The following is a 20,460-nucleotide window of genomic DNA, read 5'->3' on the forward strand; positions in this document are numbered from 1 at the left end:
TTGCAGGGTTGGCAGTGAGAAGCCACTAACTAATGAAGCAGCGGTGCCAAGTCAGCTCCTCAGGGCCCGCAGCTCAGACTCACTATGCTAGGAAGGCTCAAAAGTTTCCGCATTAAGAGCCTGAGGCCACCTCCAGTCACACTTGTGTAGTGAGCAAAGTTTCCCTTGACAGGCCCAAAATAATTTAATATGCTTTCAAGTAGATCAGAGTGACTCAAAGTTTGCAGTTCAAAGAAAACGAGGACACCAATGTTCTACTCATTTGATTAAACATGCTAATATTTCTAAGGAAACTGCTCTTCAAGTCACCTTGCAATTCAGTAGTTTTCCCAATTCCTAGCTTTAGAAGAGGTTCATTAGACTCATTTGGGGAATGATCTACTTAGAACATTTTGTATTTTATTATTTGGAGGAAATTAACTTCCAGAAATATTACTCAAATTCTTATAACATTCTAGTAAAAACTATTTTCTCTAAGATTCTTCTAATATATAACCTGTATACTAAAATTGTCTTTACGGTATTTGCAAAAGCTTATTTTTAAAATTAATTTAGATTTGAATACCTAAATAATACCCCAAAAAGGGAATTCTCAGTATATATAACATCATTACCTAAAACCTGAAAACTTTATTCTAAATATATCCCAGTTCATGTTTCCTATGGTACTTGCTTCTCTAAAGAACATTAACTAGAATTTATAAAGTAATATGGACATTCTTCATTAAGTTAAGTGCCTACTTTAAAAACTGGACATCTCAGGAAACATTAATTTTATCTAAATTGTCTTTGGATTTTAAATGATTTTTCCAACATCTACATAAAAATTTATACTTATTGCCCTGGCCAGTTTTGCCCAATGGTTAGAGCATCAGCCCACAAACCCAAGGGTCGTGGGTTCGATTCCTGATCAAGGGCAGGGAACCTTGGTTGCAGGTTCCCTACACTGGTTCCGGCACATGCGGGAGGCAACCAATTGATGTGAGAGTGTGTCTCTCTCACATCAATGTTTCTCTCTCTCCTCCTCCCCCGCTTCCTCCCTCTTACTCTCTAAAAATCGATGGAGAATTTAAAAAAAAAAATTACATTTATTTGTTATAGAAGTAGTTTCTAAAAAGCAAATGTAGTTAATGTCCTGAAGAGCTGGGAAGTCATACATTTTAGAAGTTTATATACAACAAAACATACATGTAACAAGTAAAACATTTAATGAATTAGCACAACCCCACCAACACAATGTTTGCTACTATATTTAAAAACATTTATTTAAAATATGTCAATCTCCTTCCAAAAGACAGAAGACATACGAAGTCATTATGAGGTATATGGTAACAACAACAATCCTAAATGCAAAGGACCATCAGTTGCCTAAATATAAAACTGAACTTTGGCAAAGATATGAGTGTTAACACAGAATAATACAGCCATTAAGGAAATCCTTAAGTTTATACCATCCATTTCTACAGTATTATGGCCTTGTCCCCCAATCACTCTTCCCTTTCAAAGGGTGAGTTATAACCCTGTCCCAGATGACTCAGAATTTTAAATATGCGGTCTGCTGATTAACATTTCTTTTCTCAAACCTCAATACTACAGCTATACAAATTACACTTTTAAAATATTTGAAACAGATATTGAATTTATTGGTCGGCTATGAGTAGGAAAATACATCGGTAAAGAAAAGAGACCCTGTATATAAATATAATACTAGCTAGTTACAATTTGACCAAGTAGGTTCCACTGAAAAGAACAGTAAAAGCCCTTATCATCTCCGGTCCATAGGTACATATTCAGTTTCCCATTACCCTTATCAAAGAGCTGCCTAGGCAAATGCGACATTCTTTGAGCTTAGTGCAGATAATGTGCTGGGTCTTGTTACATGAATGGTAAACAAAAGTTAGCCCAGTGCATCACACAATATAATGTACTGTGAATAAAAACTAGATACTCTATTTTAGATACGACTTCAACATACCGGTTATTAAAATTTATGTAACCAAAGAGAAGAGCAAAATGAACATCTTGAAATACTGTTTATGAATGGGGGAGAAATACTTGCTAAAAGTGTTCTTTGAATTATCTGCATCATTTGTTCTGGGCATTCTGACTGGTTCATTAAAAGAACAAACTGCTTTAATTCTTTTGCCTAGGTTGGCTTTATTTTTATATGACATGACCCCCAAACCTTAAAAATCACTATGAAAACAAATCTTATGACTTTAAATAGTAAAAAATGGAATACTAAAACTGGAATTTATCATCGAAAACCTGCATATTAGAAGAGCTCTGAAATTTTAATTTCAACATTTAGAAGTGCATTCCACCCTATTAATAATGTCCCTAGGTTTCAAAGTGCTAACTCAAAATAAGTTTTCCTGGCTGTCACTAAATCAGGTAAAAATAAAAGCACATTTCTTGGAGATGTTCCTTGACTATCTTCTTCTAGGATGATTAAAGTTGCAACCAACATTTTATATCTACAACTTTAGTTTAAATTATGTCATAAATTAATTTTAATGAACATAATTTAAATTCTCAAAGCATAAATAATTACCACTAATACGGCAAACTGTACTTCAAGAGATTTACAACAAGGAATTGAGTGCCTCCAAGTTTCTGACCATTAAAACAGAAAACACAGCCCAAGTTTTCTGTAAAACATTCATACGATGGATTTATCCAGCAAGAACAATGAAATTACGTTATGGCAACACCACATTAAATGTATTTGTTGCAGAATTTCTGGGGAAAAAAAATCTAGACTGTGAAAACATACTCGTTTTTTATTGCATTTTAGGGAGTATGGATTATTGAAAATTACTCAGGACACAAATATTTAAAACACAAAACCTTGCTTAATAAAAGTATCACAGTCTATTTTGGTGTGACCGTTGATTCCCTACAGATCCAAAATATTTCTTTTTCTTTTGAAGGTTATAGTTGTAAACCTACACTCTTGGATCAATTCATCACTATCTGAATAAGGTGGAGAAGCTGTTCAAACTGACCCCACAGAATGCAGTCTGCCTAAAAGGGGCAAGAACAAATATTTTCAAGACATAACAGGCCATTGTATCTTACTATCCTGTCCCCCCAATTTAAATATATCATAGACAATAACATACAGATGAAAACATTTTCTGTAAAGCTCAAACCCTTAGCATCTAACAAGTGCACTCTAGTTCCAGCATCTATGGAAAGAACACATCCTCCATTAACAAATACAAACTGAGTAAGTGCTGCTCTCCTCCCCGTTCCATAAAGCTCTCTGGACCTGTTATTACACAATGCAGATCAGAGGAAAAGCAGTATCCTTTGTTTCATCAGTCCAACCAGATCCAGCTTGCCTTTGCTGGGAATTGTCATGATGCACATTACCAACACAGTGTTTAGGAAAAATGAGTAAACACACCTTTATTCACACTTTACAAAAAAATAAAACAAAAAACCCCATAAAAAGTTATGCATTGGTTCTACATCAATAACACCAATTTCTCAATGTATTCATTATAAACTGGACGTGTTTGGTGTCAGCACAACTTAAACAAAAAGAAAAAAGAAAAAAAAAATCCATCACAACAAAATCTTTAAAAAACCTCAAAGGAGAAACCAGGTCCCAGACAAAGGTTCAAGATCAACAGCTTTTGGAGAATTTTTTTTAAAAAGAAAAAAAATATTTAAACAGTATGTAAATTTTATTTTCTCTTAAAAACAGAATGAGCACATTTAAGTGCTGAACATTTTTCATAAAATTTTAAGTCATTATCCAAAATGACTTATTCTCTGTGTAAAAATTGTTAATTATCATTCAACATTTTTTCCCCCTAATGCTCACATGGGTGTCCTTTTCCTCCCTTGCCTGCAGCTGAAACAAAAGCAGTTGGACCAAGTTTCCTCTGAAATCATTTAATTTTTGAGGTGATAATAAATGAATGAGACCAGAATATATATGAGTTAATTTTGCAAAGTTAAAGCTGGCTCTAATCTCTAATCAGTACTAACGGCACTATGGGCAAAATACACAGAGTACAATATAACTTTTATCTTGGTTGCCATATTAAAATAACTTAGTCACTTCAAAAATGATCTGAAGAATTGTCTTAAGGACCTGCTTTGAAAATACATCTTATTTATACTGCTTCATAAACTGAAAATTACTTAAAAAAAAAAAAAAAAAGGAATGATTTTTTTTTTAAAGAAAAACATGGAGACTAAGGAATACATGGAAAACAAAAAGACTTCACATGATAGTAGTATTCTGGGTGACAGCACTGTGCTATGACACCAAGAAGCAGTGCTTGGGTCTGGTGAGCAAAGACCCAGAGATTCACCCTATGTTCTAAAATGTGATAATTCAATGCTTCACAATGGAAAAAAAGTCACAGCTCATACAAAAGCATTTCCATAAAATCCTCACAAATGTTCAACAGTATTTAAAAACTATAAAAGAAGATGCACAGATTTTCTCTGCATGCACAGGCAGTGGTTGGTGAGAACAATTTAGGCAGGCACAGTGGAGATAGGAGGTGTCTCAAAAAGGAGTTAAAAAGCTGTACCGAAGCAGCTGTAATTTTTTAACTTAAAAAAAGTTAAAGATTTAAAAATACCAGAATGTACACATATCGACCATTACATTCAGTCCATAAATGCCTACAGATCATCACTGCTCAGCTTATCTGTCCTGGTAGGTAGAAAGTTTTTGTAAAAACCCAGAATTCACAAATAAGGTTACTTCTGGTCCGAAAAAATGTCCTAAGCTTTAAACAGGTTTAAAGAGCAATGTTCTCCATTTAATAACAAAGTAGTACAAAACGGCCAAGAAAACCCTACCAGTGCAAGTCATCAGCAGAGAAAGTCTGTTCCAACTTCTTTTACAAGCTGGCCTTCGTCACACATGAAACAGGTAAAAAACCAAACAAACTTAGCCTTAATTTACAATACAATCATTTCCAAATCTGATTTTTAGTACAAAATTTCATAAATCAGGTCTTTTGTGGATCATATACAATCATAAAGGCTAAATTTAAATTCTGTATTTTACAAATATGTCTGAAAAAGGAGGGAGTAAAGTATGGGAGAATGGTCTCTGGATGTTATTACTGGCCTCAAAAAAGTAGTACTACAGGTTTCTGTGCAAAGAGAATATGCTGTTCAAACATTTTCCTATTTCAAGGCATGAAAATATTATATAGGACAGAAGAAACAGGAAAATTACTTGTAACAAATTAAAGATAGGTGCAAACACACCAATCCCTGTCCAACAGTACATAAAGCATATTGGGCTCAGAATGTGTCTGTTGCTAGCACCTGGCTTTCACACTGCATCCTTATCAAATAATCAGACTGAAAACTCCAATCATCACTAAGAAAAGAAAATTCCTAGTGGCCATACCTCACTCCCCTATATTCAGATTTTTTATAAGTTTACAAGTGAAATTGAGGTCGTCTTCTGAAGGTACTTGACTACCTCCTGCCAGGAAGGTGAATGCCGTTAACTTGAGGCAGGAAAGGCAGTAAGAGCTCCAGTTGTGCAAAAAGTGAGAAGTGGTCGGAGGGGATAAGCGGGTGTGGGCAGCCGCTGATATTATTCTCAACTAGCCAATGGTGGTCCAGAGGTCCCAGGATGCCTAATGTGTTGAGCTGAGGCTTAGAATAGAAGATGTAGTCAATTATACCCTGAAAATCAGAAGGAAATAAAAAAGACAAGATCCCACATAAGATAACACTGAAATACTGAAAGCTCTCAAGACATGCCCTTACAGTCACGTTAGGCAGTGCTACCTAAGCCAAATGGTCCCCCAAATGTCAAATCTCTCAGAATGAAGACGCTGAGGCATAGCAATCATTCATTCTTCCTCCTATCTAGATCCTTTCAAAAGTTTTAACAAGACCTAAAGGATCTTTCAGGATATGGCCTCTGTTTTTTCCCTCACTTAATCGCTGCCACTTTCCCTTGCTGACTATCCTTTTGCTATATTAGCCCTTTTGGGGAAGGGGGGTGAACATTCTTTGCATGTGCTGCTCTCTTTCCTGCCCCAGGGCTTTCACACATGCTGTACCCCCTGCCAGGATCACTTTCTTCTACTTGTCATCTGGTTAATTCCTTCTCAACCTTCATGTGTCAAGCTCAATCACTTTCCAAAGACCTTTGTCATCCACTTAATACCTCCTCCCACCACTCCTGATTCTCTTCCCTTGTTAATGTGCATCCCACTACATACTTATTTATGTGGTTTAGACAGGGCTGTCCCTGCCCTGCATGTCCTCAGCAGCACCAGGCACACAGCTAAGCACCTCTTGGTTGGCCCTGTCCTCCCCGTAACTTCACATGCTCCTCTACATGTTCTTGACCAAAAGTGTTTAAGCACATTTGAAGGTCTCCTTCCTATCTCTACATTACCAGGAACAAAAATAAAAAAACCCCACACCTTAATCTCTCCCACTTTTCCGCTGTCATCCTCACCTCTTCTTCAATCAATCTGTTTGAAATAAGAATCTGCAAATTGGTTTTTACTACCTCACAGTTACTCTCCACCTCCTGCACTCTAGTGTTTCTGCCCAGCTCTCCAGGGAAACAACTCTCATCAACATTTTTCTGAAGCTTACCCCTCACTCCTCTATCCTAGAAAGGCCGTATTTCCTTGGCAGTTAAACTCCTACAGTCCTGGTCCCCCCCCCTCTCGTTTTTGACATTTACATATCAGTTTTCCCCAGAGTCTACTCCAGCCTCTCTTCAACTCAACACACTCATCTGTTACCAGGATTAAATCATTATCTATAGTACTGAGGATCCTCCAAAGTCAAATAAAAAACCATCATGGTGTTCAACAGTTCCTTTAAAGAGCCTTCCCCATCAAAATTAAGAACCAGTTAACACTAGTATTTGAACTCTAGTAGACAATCTAACCTGAACGATTCTTGTTCCATCAGGTTAGAAGTGTTAAACTAGGAATGAAGAAAGTAGAAATGCAAAAGGTGGCTAAAAAGGACAGCTGAACACAAGCCCTAAACAGCTGCTGATACTAATGAGGAGAATCACTAAGGAAAGGCTCCATACTGTAAGCTGTTAACTGTAAGGTATATAAATATATTCTAGCAAATTAAAAATGGCCAACAATAAACCAAATTTTAGCACTCAAGGAGTAGGTTTCAGTTTAATTAACACGAGAGATGGAACACCTCACCCCAACTGACACCAAATTATATACAGTAAGTCCTTAATTAACGGCTCAATCAGTTCTGCAACTTTAAGAGATACAACATATAATGAAACCAATTTTACCATAGGCTAGTTGACATAAACAAAGTTAAACTCCCATGGCATCTCATCAACATTATAATGAAACGATGTTGGAAAAAAATGACATTATTTAAGGACCTGCTGTACTCTGGTACTGCAAATCCAGCTGTCAGTAGTGAGTCTATAAGAAACATAATTGCCCCCAAAAGGTGAGACAGTTAACTCAGGATTTACTATTATTATTTTATCTGATTTCTTACACTGGAAATGATTCTAAGTTATCTAGAATATTCCTGTCAACTAAAGATGGCCTACTCTGAACACATACTCACATTTTAAAGACTTGACAAATAATAAGATTCTCCTTTAAAAAATGGAGGTTTTATATGTTTATCAATTTCAAAACTCACCTTGAAATCAAACGTGTAATTTGTGTAAGGCATCAGGCCACTCTCATAGGCACTCTTTAACTTGAAACCGTGCGTGATCCTTCCATTGGTTGTCCCATTTTTCCCATTACAGCTGAAGTTTGTAAGACTTTCATTATATCTTAGTTCCTTAAAGTCTTTATGATTTGTTTCTACTCCACCAGTGCTCAAATATTCTACAACACCTAGAATGAAAATAAATGGACTTTTTTCAAGGTCAAGCCTAACATACGCTGTATAAAACATAACTAAAAAGATAATTGAATTGTAAGTACTTTTATACTATACTTTCTAAAATCTTCCCACTTTACAAAATGGTTTTTTACATTTGCCAGAACTTGTCTAAATCCATGTGTACATGGTTTTAATCATAGTATACTGAATATTTTATACTTTGTGTTACTGTTTCACATGAACGTATGTGTAGTCTCAACTACCTTTTTTAAATAGTGCACAATACAAAAGGCAAGGCTGGCACATAACATCTGTTAAACTAGTTTCCTGTTTTTTAAACCTCAGCCTGTTCCTATTTTTTAAAAAGAATCAACACCATAATCAACATCTTTGTATGTAGGTCTCTACTTATGCCAAATTATTTACTTGGTATAAAATACCAAGATTAGTATTCATTGTCCTACTATATATAGTGGCAACTATGGAAGAGAATACCTTCAGTTAGTTACAGAGCAAGTTCACTGTCTCTGGACACTATTTTCCCAATTTCCTAAGTACAAGATGGGCTATGCAAACATTTATTTTATTTTAATTTTTATTTATCTATTTTTTAAATATACCTTTATTGATTTCAGAGAGAGGGAAGGAGAGGGAGAGAGAGAGATAGAAACATCAATGATGAGAGAGTCATTGATCAGGCCCGCAACCAGGCATGTGCCCTGACTGGGAGTCGAACCCCGATTACCTGGATCCTAGGTTGACGCTCAACCGCTGAGCCACGTGTGGCCGAGCTATTTTAGTTTTCATTTAATTAGTTAGCAAGGTTGGACATTTTCCCTTGTGTTTGCTATTAAAATACTGTGTTGGTTTTTTATTGTTGACACTATTACAGACGTCTCCCATTTCCCCCCTTTTGTCTCCTTCCCCCTTATGCCCTCCTCCCCGCAGCCTTCATCACATTGGTGTCTGTGTGTATGGGCTATGCAAATATGTTCTTTGGCTAATCTCCCCCCCCCCCCCCCCCCCCCCCCCCCCCCCCGAGATCTACCAGTCAGTTTCCATGTACCCAAGCCTCTGGTCCTATTTTGTCTGTCAGTTTATTCATTAGATTCCACATATAAGTGAGGTCATGTGATACTTGTCTTTCTCTGACTGGCTAATCTCCCCTAGAATAATATTCTCCAGGTCCCTCCATGCTGCCGCAAAGTGTGTGAGATCCTTCTTTTTTTACAGCCACGTGGTATTACATGGTGTAAATGTCCCACAGCTTTTTTATCCACTCATCTGATGGGAACCTGGGCTGTTTTTAGATCTTAGCTATTGTAAATTGCACTGCTATGGATATAGGGGTGCATATATTCTTTCTGACTGGTGTTTTGAGATTTTTAGCATATATTCCCAGAAGTGGGATTGCTGGGTCAAAAGGCAATTCCAATTTTAATTTTTTGAGGAAACCCCATACTGTTTTCCATAGTGGCTGCACCTGTCTGCATTCCCACCAGCAGTGTACCAGGGTTCCCCTTTCTCCACACCCTCGCCAGCACTTGCTGTTGATTTATTGATGGCAGCCATTCTGACAGGTGTGAGGTGATACCTCATTGTGGTTTTAATTTGCATCTCTCTGATGACTAGTAACCTTGAGCATTTTTTCATATGTCTCTCAGCCATATGTATGTCCTCTTTGGAGAAGTGTCTATTCAGGTCCTTTGCCCATTTTTTAATTAGAAAAATATGGGTTTTTAAATCTGTATGATTTGACAAGTCTCTCTTTGACCCTAGGATACTCTGTAGCTAAACAGAGGGTGGGAAGCACGCAGAGAAATTGCCAGGAAATAATCCTCAACTGCTTCGGTCCCATCCCCAGATAGCTTGATGAGACAGACTAAATAATTATGAATCTTAGATACCTTTATTTTCCCTGAAAACAAATTTTAATGTAGTTTCTATCTTATTAATGGCTCTCATCTATCTGATGGCAGTGATGTGCTACTGAATTTTACCATTCCAAACGTGCACACTGTGTTCATGTGCATGCATGATATTAAAGAGTATGAACAAGGAGGTGAAATATAAAAAAGAGGAAATACAGTGGAATTTTGGTTCTTGAACTTAACTCATTCTGGAAGGTTGTTGGAGAAGTGATTTGTTTGAAAACCCAAACATTTTTTCTCATTAAAAATAATGTAAATTGAATTAATCTGTTCTAGACCTCCAAACGATTCCGTTTCAACCTTTCTTATATACGGTACATGTCTAATGTACTGTTTAACCTATAAATAAACATTTCTTTTCTTAAATTTATCAAACCATGCCCTACTAGCCTTAAAGGAATCACTTTCAGAACACATTCCAGGGGGGTCTTTCAGGTCAGCATGCAGCATCCTGGCTTGTTCATATAGCACTGTCTCTGAAAACCTGTCACCAACTAACTGCTTTTCGGTTTACCCAAATCAACAGTTTTTCTACCTCTACAACTGCCTGTGATCACTGTTTTTTTCACACTCTTAGCAGCATTAGCACTCTTGATGGCCTCTTTATGTTTCAAAATTGTGCTAACCATTGATTCTGTCAGCAACAAAAGCATTGTCTCCTTTGTTGCCTGAGAGACCTTTTCTGTCCTGCTGAGGTATCAGAATGAATGGGTTGTCTGGTCGAAAACTAGAAGTTTGGTTTGACAAACGGAGACATTTTTCTGTGAACTACTTGGTTGAGAACCGAACTGCTGGAGAAGGAAGACGTTCCTGTGTAAATGAAGGATTTCAATATCCACCTGGGTGGATTTTTCTGATCAAGCCCATCAAAGCTTGAGATCCTGTAATATATGGTCAGTTTTAACTGGATCATATTAGATGATGGAATCCCAAAGAGGCAGTCTGGATTATATACAGGGGTGGACAACAGTTGGTTTACAGTTGTGAGTACACAACACAGTTTATTCTTGTATTACTTATTAATTATTGTATTATTCTCCATACAAACAACTGTAAACCGACTTTTGCCAACCCCTGTATAATAACCTGGGGAGAATGAAACATAATTTGTATGTTCTTTAATGAGTTATTTCAAGTTATTACGTATATGTTTATCAAAGACGATTAATGTCCTTCCTCCTGAGGTTTTCATAATACTATTTCATTTTCAAAATGGTTCCCCTACTCCACACAAAAAAATGTGAAACCTGATTCACAGCTGCCACTACAAACTGAATTTGTTTTCACTAAATTTGGAATTATCAGAAACAATGCATTACAAAAACATTTTAGGTCAAAAAGCATTCACAGACTAACATTCTTTTCTTACCAGAGTCTGGCAAAGAATTAAGATCTGCACACAACACCAGTGGAATATTTCCAAATTCTCCCAATACACTGGAGTGGAGGCTTCGTGAGGCTTTATCAATAATGTTCTTCACTTCTGAGAGAAACATCATCGTTTGGACTAACTTCACATCAGAGTATTCAGGGTCCCAATGCATATGAGCATTAGCCACAAGAATAAGTTGTTTTTCTGTTCCAAGATGTGGCTTTCCAGCTGTATTAGATAAGAAGAAAATAGACAAAACCTATCTATTAGCCCACATATTCTTACAGAGTCTGAAAAGCCAAGTAGTATCTCAGAGTCTTAGGAATAAAAAAGACTAAAATTTACCTAGCAATATCCCACCTAATGACTTAATCTACCCTACAACAAACTTGAGAAATAGACATTTAAACCTCAGGTTGTGTACTTCTAGCACAGGGTATTCATCACTTGATCAAAGACAGCCCATTCTATTTGGAAAAGCTTGGGTTTTAAATAGCTGTGTGTCCTCGAAACTTCTGGTCTTAATTCAGATGTACTAAATTGAGCCTCGCAAAATTAAATCTACCCTCCTTTCCTTAGCTGTATTTAAGATGCTCATTAAGTTCCATCCTTCATCTTCTCTATCCTTCAGGTTAAACATCCCCAATTCCAACTGTTCCTATGACAGAAATTTCAGTTATCAGCATGACGGCCACTCTAAATAACACTTTTTAATTTGAAATAAGTGGCTGATTTTTCAAAAACTCGAAACCTTTAAAATAATGATTACAAGTGGGTCAGGAAGAGAAGTTAGCTTACAGAAATCCTTGCTGCCAAGAAATTATAGAAGTTCATGGAGTTCTGAGCAGTTATTTTAACTAATTATTACTTCAACCTTTCTTTTCTGTGAAAAATTCTTGGGAGCTTTATGCCTTTCAAGGTTTGGAACACTTTTCTTGGCAATACTTTCTCAAATTAAGCTTTTCAGTAGAGAAAATGAGATATGGTATTTTAGAAATGATTTAAGTTCTCACTGAGTTTCTTCAGGTGTTAGACAATCTATTATTACATAGCAAATTCTTTTTTCCTATTAAATTTTGGAGGTCAATTTTACAGGAAGTGAAAAGGTCACTCACATGACATTTCAATCAATTCCTTTCGAAGTTCTAGTAGTACTGCAACTCCAATGTTATCTTTTGTCATGACTCTGTTCAGCATAGCTTCAGACCCTTCTGAATTTGCCATTGCTAGCTGATTAAATTCAACAGTGTGTTTCTGAACCAAAGTAAATCTAAAACAAAAACAAACACACACACACACATAAAATTGGGAATACCGGGATATTAGCTTTGTAGGAAATGCTGTTTTCCCAAACTTCCTTAACAGATATGATGGCATGTAAATCACATTATGGAAAATCTTCCACACTTAACACCAAACTTCCCACACCCATTTAAAGTTGTTCTCAGTCTGTTACTGATACAAATAACACCCTTATTTCAACTTTTATAACTTAAGATAATGTAGTCATCTTCTGTTTAGGTTTTGTGTTGGAATATTCCATCTTGTAATTTTAAAATAGTCTTTTCCAAAGTATGGGTTTAAGAATCCCACTACCATCCTGGAGGGAATGTTAATTACAAGGTGTTTCAATTAACAATTGGAGTTAAACCCTACTAAACACCTGAAGAAACAGCAGCACTTTCAACATGTCTCCAAAACAAGATTATTTCTGATGATTCAAAATAAAACAAAACCCTCTAGGTCAAAACTATTGTTTTCTTAAGTAATAACAGAATTCCCCATTCTCTCTTTTGCCAACTAATTTTCATACTCTTGGTCCCCACCCTGCAAACAAAGAAAATTTTCTTTTTAAAAATTAAGATGACTTACTTTTCTGTCTTGAAGAATATTGCACAGCCATCAACATGCTTTCTTTCTTGTTCTGACATTGTCCTAGCTCTAGATTTAGGACTAAAAAATCCATTATAACCACGTTCTTTCAGTTCTACCAGAAAAAAACTGTAATACTGTTCTGTTTCAACCTCCTGAAAAATTGTAAATAGCAAAGTTATTTCATAAGATAAAATTAGTCATGTGCACTTACTTTATAAATACACAGTTTGAGAGCTTAAAATCATTTCAAAAGACTGATCCTGCAGAATAAAGAATGTAGTATCTTTTCAATATTGTTTATCTGGAACCAACCAGAACACCTACTTGTCCTTTGACAGATACCAGTGGACAAGGTCAACTTTTTGTTGTTCAGGAGTAAAGACTAGAAAAACATACATCTCTATGCATGTATACTTCCTTGTATTTTAGAACTGATGTGAAACAAGAATCAAAGGAGAAACTTCATAGATATTAATTTCAGGCCACAGGGAGAAAGTGATGCCCAAGGTCATTCAAGTTATGGAAAGATGAACTGAGGACCCAAAGTTATTGTGCAACCAGGTTTAATGCTCTTTGCACTATGTTCTAATCATTCTATTATCACTTGATGGTAAAACAAAATCATGTCTTGACAATGTCACAATTTCAGTAACACTGCCACCCAATTAAAAAATAATGTGCGGGGGGGGGGGGTTTACAAAGGGAAAGTGGGTATTTAAGCTGTTAGAGCTAATCCTTAAAACCCAGCTTAACCCATTTGCTTAATTTGGCAGCACAGTGCTGCAGAATAAAGCAGGCAGTGAACTCTCCCAGGATTCACTAAAAACAAAAAAAGGCACTATATAAAGAATTGCTAAAGGTGGGACTTCAAATGTGTCAGTATAACGCATTCCCAGGTTGCTCCTTGCTTTATTAAAACACACTGTATGCGGGAAACGTATTTATACGTTTTACGTTGACTGGTAGTAGAGTGAGCGATAAAAACTACCCGCAAACAATGTGTTAATATTGGGGCATTTGTGCAATTTAAACAAATACTCTTCTGATGACTTACCTGAAGACTTATGATGTCAGCATTGCAGCTCAAGATTTCTTGAATAATGGCCTTTTTCCTGTAATCCCAATTTAGTGCCCATGATGGGCAGTAGCCATATAACTGCCGGGTCGCATATTTATCACAAAGAACGTTATAGCACATGACAGAAAACAAGGCTGTAGGAAAGATAACTTTACTTATTCAACATGTGGCAGAAAAAAAGAACACAACTGTTTTCAATAGCCTTCACTTAAATGCTAAGTTTGCTTTTATTCATTCAATATATTCACTGACAAGGCACTATATGCCAGACACAGTGGATATAAATAAATTCGAATAATGAGGAAGGACAGATACATGAACAAATTATGAAAAGATGTGTTACCTGCCACAGAGGTATGCACAAAAGGTTTGGGAGCTAATACTAAGATTTTGAGCCTTTGGTATCTAAGATCAGGGCTCCTCATTTCTGTGCTCATTCCACCACTTCATCAACTGTTAATGTACAATGTGGAAATTTGACAGGTATTTTCCTTAACAGACACATCTAGTTTTCTTCTATAGAGCAATGATTATTTATCCACACAAAGGAAAGGGTTATTGTAGACCAAATCTTGTTACACCTACTACACAAGTTTCCAAACTATTTTCATACAATTTAAGTTAAAAGGAGATTAGAAGTCATTAGTTCAATTTCTCTTTCAAGTAAGTATTTTGGCTGCCTTACAATTTTGTAGAATCAAATACATCTGGAACATACTAGGGTTTAGAAACTTCCAATATAAAAATATTTTTGTATATTTATTATAACTGAATTTGATCAATACTTTATAGTAGGATTTCTTAACACCTTGCTGACTGGCTATTTTGAACCAGAACTCGCCCCTGTGGCCAGCTACTTTGGTGAGCAACGTGTTTAAAATTACTTAGCCTAGCCAGCGTGGCTCAGTGGTTGAGCACTGGCCTATGATCCATGAGATCATGGTTTGATTCCCGGTGAGGCACATGCCCAGGTTGTGGGCTCCATCCCCAGTAGGGGGAGTGCAGGAGGCAGTCGATCAATGACTCTCATTATTGATGTTTCTCTCTCCCTCTCCCTTTCTCTCTGAAACCAATAAAGATTTTTAAAAATTACTTAAATTAATGTAAGTGCAGACACGAGTTATCTCGTAACTGGTCAGCAACGTTCGGATATGAAAATGTGTACACCCGAGACTGGTCAGCAGGGTGTTTAACAGTAGCACTACTGACGTCGTGGGTAAATTCTGCATTGTGGGGACTGCGCTGTGCATGGTAGATGCCAGTAGCACTTCCCCAGTTGTGACAATAAAAAAATGCTTCCAGATATTGCCAAATGTCCCCTGGGGGATAAAATCACCTCTGGTTGAGCAGCACTGTTTTATAGCACACTTTCTACAGCATAGTAGAGAGGCCAGGTGAGCAAGAATTAAGTCTTTATTATTAACTCCCAAACCAGATCAACTATAAGCATTCTACTGTAACACTACCCATAATCTAAAGCATGCCAACAATACTGTTAGGTTTATAAATACCAAATAAAAATAAGAGTTAAAAAATAAGGCTACCAACCAGTTGGCCTTGTTCGGTCTGGTTCTTGTAACATAATCCAAGATCTTGGAGGTGGTTGTTCTGTTGAAACTAGTTGAATATTAAACACAAAATTAAGCAATATTCTTACACATCTTCCTAAAAAAAACGGTTTAAACAAATGACCACTTACTTCTTTTTGCAGTACCTGCCAAATTATCAAGCAAATAGTTAAGTAGCCTTTTTGTTCCATCTGGTTCCAGATAGAGGTTCAGTATATCCTGGGTAAGTGGATTTCCTGGAAATATTTTTAAAATAGGTAAAATAAAATCAAGACAAGTACTAAAATATTTCAAAGTTGAAAAGTATACCTAAATTATCAGATGATCTATAACAATGTATATAGTTACAGTTACTAGTAACATACGAAACTAGAGAAAATATTTTTCAGTTTTGACGTGAAGAGTAAAAATGATTTATACGATGTTCTACAGAGGTATCCAAAATTGATTATTAATGGATGATGCCAATATAGAAGATATCTCATAGTGCCAGGCCTCATCAACACTTTCATAATGAGCTGAAGCAAGTGAAAATGGATTGGGGATGAGTGGGGAGAAGGACTGGGCAAGAGAAAATAATAGTCAATAAATCAGAGAATTTAAATTTAAGAATACAACAAAGCTAACAAGAAAACTTCCTAAATAACAAATTAGTCTAGCCTCTAGATTTTTAAAAATTCTACTGAATAAAATAACAAGATGGGGCAGACTTGTTTTAAGATTGTCATCAAAGAAGGGGAAAAACCACCAGGCTGTGGGCTATCTATAAATTCAGTAACTGTTTCTTAAGTGCCAAAAATGAAAACAAAAGCAATGATTTACATCTATAAGAGTCTCAATCCTCTCAGAAGTACTTCTTAGGCACATATGAAATTGTACTGTTTTATTTTTTAATTATTTTTAAGTATGTCTTTATTGATTTCAGAGAGAGCAAGGGGGAGAGAGAGAGAGAGAAACATCAATGAGTCATTGATCAGCTGCCTCCTGCACGCTCCCTACTGGGGATCAAGCTCGTAACCCGGGCATGTGCCCTGACCAGGAATCGAACTGCAATCTCGTGGATCCTAGGTTGATGCTCAACCATTGAGCCATGTTGGCCGGGCGAGATTATACTGTTTTCAACAGCTCCTATCCACACCACACAAATGGTGTGTATTGTTCTGGATGCCACAGTTCCACTTAAAGACTAATAAGTTCTACGGATTGAAGAAGGCAGCTAAAATGAGAAAAGATCTTAACCATGCTGAATGAAAAAAAAAAAAAGATATGGAATACAAGAATGATAACAGCCCAGAGAAAAAAAGGGTTTTTTCCCCCTATTCTCTTATGAAAGACTAGATTCAAATGGCAACTTGAGGACCAAGGGATAGGATCTAATAGGAAAGCCAGCTCAGAATAGAGGAGGTCAGTAAACATTAGAACTATTTAAGATGAAATGCCTTGCCCTGTGAGGTAGTAGAGTATCCTTTGTAACAGCTGACTTACATGGGTAAGAAGAACAGCTACGTTAGTTTACACAAAGATCTCTTAATAATTTTAAGATTCTAGGATTCTAAGAATTACAAAGGTAAAAATGAGCTCCTATGAGAGCAGAGTATGTCTTGCAACGAAGACACGTTACAACAGTATCATTAGCTCATATGTGTACGGTTCTTGATAGTTAGCAAACCCCTGAAATTTTTATTTAGTCAGAATCCTGAGACAGGTACAATCTTTACCTGAGAGTTACCAGAACCACTTATTAAAGATAGCTTGAGAAAATGGAGTCAACTAAAAACTTCTCAGTATCAGGTAAGCATCTCATTCTAACTACACCAAGAATAATGTTATCTTTTTACTACTTTCTAGTGCAAAAATATTTAGAGAAGACCACTGACTACTTAAAACTTCTAAGATCTTTCTTTATAAATTAAAAACCATCCCCAAACACCATAAGTTATCTATATATGACTAATGCAGATGAAACCAAATGGCATATTTCCCCCAATGTCTGCTTGCTTTTTGGAATTCCTTTAAATGTAAAATTAATATGCTCTTCATTGCCTGGAAAAATAATACAGGGTGTCCCAAAAAAACGTATACACAATGTACATTCTATTACATTTTGAAAATGAAATGTATTTTTATAAACACTGCCTTTATAATTATTCAAAGTGTGTATACATTTTTTGGACACCCCGTATAAAGGGGTGTGCAAAAGTAGGTTACAGTTGTAATACAAATAAATAATACAATAATTAATAAATAATAATACAAGAATAAACTATTTCACATACTCACAACTGTAAACCTACTTTTTGCCCACCCATGTACACAGGGTAAAGAAGAACAACAACAGAATTCTGAAATTAAAACATGATCTTGACGCAAGTAAGAGAAGTCACTTCTGGAAAGGAGTCATACTTTTCCCTATTCCTCCTATTAAGCACAACTAAAATTCCTCTACCTTATGCACGAACAAACATAAGACTCTGAAATGTGGTGAGAAGGCAGAATGGTAGAGACCCCGGACCTAAGGAACATTGTAGTGGTGAGTTCCCTGGGTTTCATTTTTGCCTCATATACCCCAGACATGGAGCTGAGGAAGCCAACAACATGGAAACACCAAGGGGCACAGAAAAAAATAACCCAACAAAAGCCAAAGGACTAGGAAAGAAAAGCCTAACAAGCCCAGCCGGCATGGTTCAGCGGTTGAGCATCAACCTATGATCAGGAGATGGAGGTTCGATCCCAGCAGGTGGTGCGCAGGAGGCAGCCGATCAATGACTCTCATCACTGATGTTTCTATCTCTCTCCTCCCTTCCTCTCTGAAATCAATCAATAAGCATACACACACACACATATACATAAAAGAAACAGTCTAACAAGACAAAACTTTCAAATAACAGCAGCTCTGCTTCTGCTAAACACCAAAGAAACATACATGACACTATCTCCACCCAGGTCAAAGGCTAATAATAAGGGAGCCTAGGCTTCTACCCTTCTGAGAAAGTAAAGAGGTGCTCCAACATTCCTAGTGGGGTAGTGTCAGAGAAGGCCAAGTAGGCAGTCAGGACTTTTATCCTCTCTGGGCAGTAAGACTTCCTCCTCCATTCTGTGGTGTCAGTAGACACTAGGACGGGAGCCTCGAATTTCACCTCAACCCACAGTAATGAGGCGGCTCTCTACATCCCTTCTGGGAATGATGTCAGAGAAAGCAGAGGATAGTCAAGACTTTTACCATCACCCAGCAATAATGAGTAACATCAATGCAGTAACTATGGAAACCACATAGAAAGCCAAAATTGATACCTCCACCCAGCTGAACTTCAAGAGAGGCTAAGGGGAATCTGAACTCCTACCTCCTTTAGCAGTAAGGAGATAGTGCCCCCAAGTTTCCCTGCTGGTGCAGTGTTACAGAAAGCCAGCAAAACTATAAGATTTAAATTAACACAACACAGTATGAATACGCCCAGTTTAAAGTGAAAAAATCATTCATTATACTGAAAACCAGGAAGATTTCAAACTGAATGAAAAAAGACAGATAAAAGATTCCAACATTGAGATGACAAAAACTTTAGAACAATCTGATCAAAACACAGCAAGCATGATAAATATGTTTCAGTGAGCAATTACAAATATGTCTGAGATAAATGAAAAAGTAGAAAGACTCCACAAAGAAAAAGAAAATTTTGACAACAAAACACAAAAAACAAATGAAAATATTAAAATAAAAAATAGAAAAAAACTCTCAGAGTCATGGAAGCAGAGGACAAAGTGCACACAGTTAAAAAAGTACTCAAAGAAATGATGGCTGAAAACTCCCCAAATACACTGCAACAGGGCAAACCCAAAGGAATCCATACCAAGCCACATCATAAACTTTTGAAAACTAAAGAACAAATAAGAAGTTTTGAAGACAGACTGAGAAAAAAGACACCTTACATGTAGGAGAAAAACAATTTGAATAACAGCTGATTTATCATTACAAACTATGGTGGCCAGAAGAAAGTGGCACAATAATTTTCAAGTGCTGGGGAAAAAAAGAACTGTCGACCCAGAATCCTAGACCCAGTGAAAATATCCTTTAGGAATGAAGGAAAAATAAAGGCATTCTCAGATGACAAAAAACTAAGAGAATCTGTTGCCAGTAGACCTACCCTAAAGGAACCACTAATGGAAATTCTCTAAATAGAAAGGAAATGATAAAAGAAGGAACCTTGAAATATTAGAAAGAAAGGAAAAAGAATATAGTTAAAAAAGGGTATGGGGCTTTCTAAATTTTCTAAGTCATCTTTGGTAGTTAAAACTTTTTTTGTAACATTTGATTTGTTTCTAAATGTATGTAGAGAAAATAAGACAACTGTGTCATAAATAGTGGTAAAACAGGTCATAAAGAGAAGGTTTCTACACTTCACTCAAACTAGTAAAATATTAACACCAGCAGACTGTAATAAGTTGTATATATATAAAACAATACCTACAGCAACCACTAAAAAGATACACAAATAGATAATGCAAACACACTACTACAGACAAAACAAAATGGAAATGTAAAAGGATGTAAGTAATCCATGAGAAGGTAAAAAAGAGAAAACATGACCCAACTATATGCTGTCCACAAGAAACTTTTCAAATATAATAATGTAAGTGAATTGAAAGGAAAAAAAATGGAAAAAGATATAAATCATACAAATATTAATAAAAAAATGCAGAAGTGGCTACATTAACACCAAATAAAGTGGATTTCAGAGGAAGTAAAACTACCAGAGACAGCATGCCATTAAGTAATGTTAAAAGGTCAAACCCCAAGAA

General features: G+C 36.4%; 1 protein-coding gene across 1 annotated transcript in view; it reads right to left on the reverse strand.

Moving 5' to 3' along the window:
* Positions 1-1,068: 1,068 nt before the first annotated feature.
* CNOT6 (CCR4-NOT transcription complex subunit 6) overlaps positions 1,069-20,460 on the reverse strand; it is a 39,487-nt gene continuing 20,095 nt past the window's right edge. Inside the window, exons 4-11 of the mRNA XM_016201512.2 lie at positions 15,798-15,902; positions 15,647-15,715; positions 14,075-14,232; positions 13,018-13,172; positions 12,261-12,415; positions 11,143-11,373; positions 7,651-7,853; positions 1,069-5,676 (exon numbers count right to left, since the gene is read on the reverse strand). Of these exons, the coding sequence (XP_016056998.1) occupies positions 5,464-5,676; positions 7,651-7,853; positions 11,143-11,373; positions 12,261-12,415; positions 13,018-13,172; positions 14,075-14,232; positions 15,647-15,715; positions 15,798-15,902 (1,289 nt within the window). The 3' untranslated portion in view covers positions 1,069-5,463. The remainder of the gene's footprint in view (positions 5,677-7,650; positions 7,854-11,142; positions 11,374-12,260; positions 12,416-13,017; positions 13,173-14,074; positions 14,233-15,646; positions 15,716-15,797; positions 15,903-20,460) is intronic.

This window comes from Miniopterus natalensis, chromosome 4 (genome assembly GCF_054644295.1).
Source record: "Miniopterus natalensis isolate mMinNat1 chromosome 4, mMinNat1.hap1, whole genome shotgun sequence".
In the NCBI taxonomy this organism is placed as follows: domain Eukaryota; kingdom Metazoa; phylum Chordata; class Mammalia; order Chiroptera; family Miniopteridae; genus Miniopterus; species Miniopterus natalensis.